Genomic DNA, 6,000 nt, shown 5'->3' with positions numbered 1-6,000 from the left:
TATCACAAGTTATTCAAGTTTCATTTCGCCGGAGCCAGAAGTAAGGCATTTTCTATGGACAACGTCACACTCGCTCAGTCCAGTTCCATCTTATCCCTTGTGCTATCCTTGGCACTTTAACATTTGGAGTTGGGTCATCTAGACCCACTAGACAGTGCGCCGAACCTTTTTTCTTTAATGATTTGTGATCTTCACTGGTGTCCATGGATTACATGAAATCTTTCCACCTTTATCCACCTTTGTCATGGTAGGGAGAACACGTCAATGATCATCTTGAACCTATAGGATAGCACAAGGATTAAACAATCAATGTTTGTGCCACAGGACCAATCACAGACCTGAGAACAGGCTGGCTGTGTTGTGAACCCCAAAAAGCACAGAGAACTTCATGATGTCAATAATCGGTTCTCTGGGTCCTATAAACGAACAAAATCGAAACTTTGGGTTTGTGTCGGACAAAAAGAGTCTTTTGCTTTTGTTTCTTACAACCAGCTGACGTTCAGTTGAGTCTGTTCTCTCTGAACACCAGATGTTCTCTGCATTACGTCTCTTTCATTGTTCTTTTTCATGTTCTATTTTAGCGTTTAATCCTTCTACACTGTGCACTGAAGACATAGTTTAACATTAGGCTGTACATAAAAAGCTCAAAACCTCTTCTGATTATCGTTTGTGGTGCAGACATGAAGTTACATTGTCCAGCCCCCACTGGATCGGAGCTCATGGTGACACTGTTTTCCCAGGCAGCCAAAAGAACCCAAAAGGATTGACAGCTCTGGGTGATAATGTGAGCCAATATAATACGACAGTAGCTCGATTAACACTTGCACTATTGAACTGACATTGTAAATACACCAGGATACACCAGTGATGTGTAAATATTTGTCTTTAAAACAACTGTATACAACAATCTGTTTACCTGAGCTTCAGAAACCAAAGGCTTTTGTTCTGAAAGGACTCATGTCCTGCAGCTTTGGTGGCTGAGCTGCTTCCTGCCCAGGTACTTTATGCTCAAACTTTAATGGAATAATATGGTCTCCCATGCTTGCCAAGATCAACAATTCCCACCACCCTTCATGAGGACCCCTTCACCATGACTCATAGTGAGATTCAATGCCACAGGTGGCAAAATTCCTTTCCCTGGCACCAAAAGCAGAATCAAACATTAGTGCAATTAGTTGAGGCGGCCGTGTCTGCTTTACTGCGGATCTCTTTGATGTCATTAAGCGGGGAGTTGCTGGCACCAGTCTGGCATTTGAACACCTGCTTGTAAGCCTTTCTGAAGTTCTCCGACAGGAATGCGTAGATGACAGGGTTGACCGATGAGTTGCTGTACGCCAAGCAGTGGGCGGCCACGCGTAGCACAAAGGAGGCCTGGTTGAGGGGGAAGGTCCCGAACTCAGCCCAGAGGTGAACAACATGGTGAGGCAGCCAAGACAGGCAGAACACCACCACCACCACCAGGACCGTCTGAGCTGTCTGGAAGCCAAAGGGAAGAAACACAAAGAAAGAAGGGAGTCAGTAAAAGCAGGATTTGAACAGGCTGCACTCAACAGAGTGGTTACACGACAAATAAAGACACATTACTGGTCTGTATTTGAAAAAACATATTAATGGTCAAAATTATGTTATAAAATAGAAACATAGTTCTAATGTTTATGAATGTTTAAGTAGATCAATGATGCAGAGTAACAGTTGTTAAAGAAAGTAAAACACTTGAATCCGGTATATACTTTATTGTGATTGTCCACCACATCATTCGTATCCAGACCCTGCTGCAACCGTGCGGTCTAGTTCGCTTGCGACTCTCTGCAGTAACTGCAACAAACTTTTAAAGCCTGATGAAGTGAACGTCCCCAGTATCTCCAGTGTTTCAGTGGTTTGGTATTATGTTTATTGTGTTGTATAACGTGTATATGTGGGTTTTCTCTGAGCACTCAGGCTTCCTCCTGCAATCCAAAGGCATGCTTCATAGGAACTGATAACTCTAAACTGTCCCTATAGGTGTAAATGTAAGTGTGTGTGGGTATGTATGTATGTATGTATGTATGGATGGATGGATGGATGGATGGATGGATGGATGGATGGATGGATGGATGGATGGATGGATGGATGGATGGATGGATGGATGGATGGATGGATGGATGGATGGATGATGGATGGATGGATGGATGGATGGATGGATGGATGGATGGATGGATGGATGGATGGATGGATGGATGGATGGATGGATGGATGGATGGTGCTATACAGGGATCTGTCAGATTTTTTTTCGTATGCAACATTTCTACACATGTATACTGTAAATAAGTTTGTGGTTAATTAAGGGTGGAGACAAGACAAGGTTGTTGTTACATTAGTTTTTTGGGTTTTTTGTTTTGTATTTTAAAAGCCTCAACATACCAAAAAAACTGTACTGCAAAAAAAATGATTTGACAGCTGCTCCATATCTTAATGGAACATAGCTGAAGTAATAGTTGCTTTAGAAAGTAAATATTCTGTGAAAATGAGATGTTTTTTTAATTCTAAACCCTCTTGTATTTAAAATGGAGTAATAGCGGCCTTGTCTTCAAAATCCTAGGACATTGCTCGAAAAGGAGGGGTAAGAAGCAGATGTATATAATAACCTCACCCTACTGAGTCATTTTATTTTAGATTTTTGCATTGTTGCCATAATTCTGTTCTGATTAGATCAAATGCAGATTTTCTTGTCAAGTAACATGACTAATCTTTCACGATCTTTCATGACTTCACTAAAGAATAACATGAACTTTATGTCATGGGACATAGAACCTGCATCATTCTTTGATCAAGTTTGCTTCACCATTTTGGTTTCTAATCTCTTGAAATGTACACGATCGTACTGCGAGCACAAAGTTCCAGCGTCACATTTCACAGTTTTGGGGTGATTCCTTTCCAATTACCTCACGATCAATGCGACCCAAGTGATTACAAATTACTGTGAAATATACACTGAGCATAAATTGTGTAACAGTTCAACCTACATATTTAAAAATTATGTGTTGCAACAGGCAGATTTTCATCTTTATAAAGGTGCTTCTTAATATGCTGTAAGATTGGTCCTTACGATTTACCAACCTGCTGATTTGAAGTTGTAAGTAAACATAGTTAGGTTTCACAAAACTGAAAACATTGTTTACCTTGTAGTCACCATCTGGTGGTTTAATCCTACTCTAATTTAACCTTTGATGCTCAGTGTCAAGCAGAAAGCCTCAGGTCTTATTTGGTGTGATTCAACAGTAGACTTGAGTAACAATCTCGCAAGGCAGACCGGCTGAGCTGGTGACCAGCGACCAATAAATGTCCTATTCAACTCAATTTACTTACAAGTCACTTGTTGACAACCGAGATTGTTTCCAGATAATACACAAAAGGCAAAAGCTTTCTACCGAGCTGAAATTACATTTTAATCCAATTCATTTCCAAAATTATTACATTCAAATTGAGTCCAGATCATTCCAGAGAGGCCAGATTGACACCATGCATTAATTATGTAAATGAGCAACTGATTACATTGAAGGTTTTTTTTTTAATGTAATTTACATACTGATCAAACAAGAGCTGACAGTGAAGAGGAAAATTCCCTCTAATTTGAAAATTTAGTAAGGAAGCTCCAGCAGGGCTTCCATCTGCAATGTGTGGTTGGGTTCTGAAAGGACATTTTAGCCTTGTCTCTACTGAACTGTACGCTCCGGTATGGTACCCTCCGGTATGGTACATTCCGGTATGCTACGTTCCGTTATGGTACGCTCCGGTATGGTATGTTCCGGTATGGTACGTTCTGGTAAGGTACGTTCCGGTATGGTATGCTCCGGTATGGTACGCTCTGGTATGGTATGCTCCGGTATGGTACGCTCCGGTATGGTACGTTCCGGTATGGTACGTTCCGGTAAGGTACGTTCCGGTATGGTATGCTCCGGTATGGTACGCTCCGGTATGGTACGTTCTGGTATGGTACAGTCAAGTATGGTACGCTCCGGTATGGTACGTTCCGGTATGTTACCCTCCGGTATGGTACGCTCCGGTATGGTACGTTCCGGTATGTTACCCTCCGGTATGGTACGTTCCGGTATGGTACGCTCCGGTATGGTAAGCTCCGGTACGGTACGTTCCCGTACAGTATGTTCCGGTATGGTACCCTCCGGTACGGTACGTTCCGGTATGGTACCTTCCGGTATGGTACGTTCCAGTATGGTACGCTCCGGTATTGTACGCTCCGGTATTATACGCTCCGGTATAGTAAGCTCCGGTATGGTACGCTCCAGTATGGAATGGTCCAGACAGTTCAGGTGTGAGTTTCCACTCAAAGGTGGTCCGTCATGGCACATACGGGGTGTAGACCGATTATACACCTTTGAGTCATAATAGTGCGACTAAAGCAAAAGCTAAGCTGTCAACAACAACAATGGGGGTCATCCAGCAGCTCTTTTCTTCCGCTTGGCTTTTGGTAAATTAAAGTAATTTTGTTTGAAAGAAAATTGAGAGCGGCGAAGAGGAAAACAGGTTTGGCCTTTTTTATTTGCCGCAATGACCTTCCACCAATTGACATGTTTTATCATGTGGCAACAGTATCTCCACCTAACCAGGCCAATCCATTTTTCTATGGACCTACAACCAACGGGGGCCCAAAAATGGTACAGTTTGGTCCGGCTTTATTAGTCTATTTTATAATGGAATTACTCTAAAGACTGTACTGGATCGTACTGTATTGCTCAGAGGAAACGAGGCTTTTATTGCGGATTAACTTGATTAATTAAAGGAAAAATGTATCTCAGGTGTTTAGTCAACAGTTATTTCAAATTCGTTTTATAAGTAAACCTTGATTTTTACTAGTCTTTTCTTGGTCGTTTTCTATCATGTCTAAAAAACTCGTTTTCCTCAAGTAAAACTCATCAGTTCATGGTGAAAGCCGGTTCTCTGCAGTCCTAAGCGAGGATAATTCCTTTCTGTTCTCCTTTATTGTCTGCTCTGATCAGCTGGGTCTGGATCCAGGGTCTATAATGAGGCGTGCAGAGATACAGGCCAAAAAAATTAGACACAAATAATGAGTCCAAGTTTTAAATGAAATCTCTGACAGAATGGCAATTGTTTCTCAATGATTTCCTATAATTGGTCTAAGCCTCTTACCCCATTTGTCACAATCTGACTTACAGCTAATATTAAAAAATACTGAGTATTGCTGCTTTAAACAGAGAACTTAGCGTTTATCAAAGCAAGGTTATTTGCATGCACCATCATCCAAAGCCTATATTAAGTCGCATAAAATGGACTAGCACCATACTAACCACATTTTTACTGCAATAATCAACTCCTTTAAAGGTTTAAATGACTTTTATTTATTTAGCATTAAGGTAAAACATAAAGCACCTTTGTTCTCCTGCAAAGCCAGAAATCAAGAAAATCTGGAATTTACAATTCTATCAAGTGCATGTTTGAACAATTTTATCTATTCATATTTGACAAGGACTTAGAAAGACTGTCTGTGTGTCAGTGTTGAAGCGTCTCCTCCATACAGTCCGGGGCCTTGCACTGAAATTGTCAGTGACATTCTGGCTCTCTCCATTTGCTGCCAGCATTAAGAGCAGGTCACACGGTCTGGATTCTGAGGTCTTTGGGGATTTGTCAGGAGGATTTTCTGGACATCCTTAACCCTGGACATCCTTGTGCTATCTTAGATGACCCCACCCTTCCATTGACGTGTTCTCCCTACCATGACAAAGGTGGATGAAGGTGGAAAGATTTCATGTAATCCATGGACACCAGTGAAGATCACAAATCATTGAAGAAAACGGTTCAGAGCACTGTCTAGTGGGTCTAGATGACCCAACTCCCAATGTTAAAGTGCCTAGGATAGCACAAGGGATACAGACGTTTCTTCACAGGTCATTAAAGTCCCGGTCCAGTGAAAATGTTGTTTTTAACATGTTCTTGTGGCATTTTTCTAATGATGGAGGACATATATAAAGAAAATTAACGATAAAA

General features: G+C 41.4%; 1 protein-coding gene across 2 annotated transcripts in view; it reads right to left on the bottom strand.

Annotated features, from left to right (window-relative positions):
• Positions 1 to 204: 204 nt before the first annotated feature.
• The window catches only part of galr1 (galanin receptor 1), a 30,772-nt gene continuing 24,976 nt past the window's right edge, over positions 205 to 6,000 (bottom strand). Inside the window, exon 3 of one of the 2 annotated variants that reach the window (XM_004086657.4) lies at positions 205 to 1,476. In XM_004086657.4, coding sequence (XP_004086705.1) covers positions 1,156 to 1,476 — 321 coding nt within the window. In that variant the 3' untranslated portion in view covers positions 205 to 1,155. The remainder of the gene's footprint in view (positions 1,477 to 6,000) is intronic. The other variant, XM_020701864.2, reaches the window with a different exon arrangement.

This window comes from Oryzias latipes, chromosome 16 (genome assembly GCF_002234675.1).
Source record: "Oryzias latipes chromosome 16, ASM223467v1".
Lineage (NCBI taxonomy): Eukaryota > Metazoa > Chordata > Actinopteri > Beloniformes > Adrianichthyidae > Oryzias > Oryzias latipes.
This window is presented reverse-complemented; position numbering and strand designations above follow the sequence as displayed.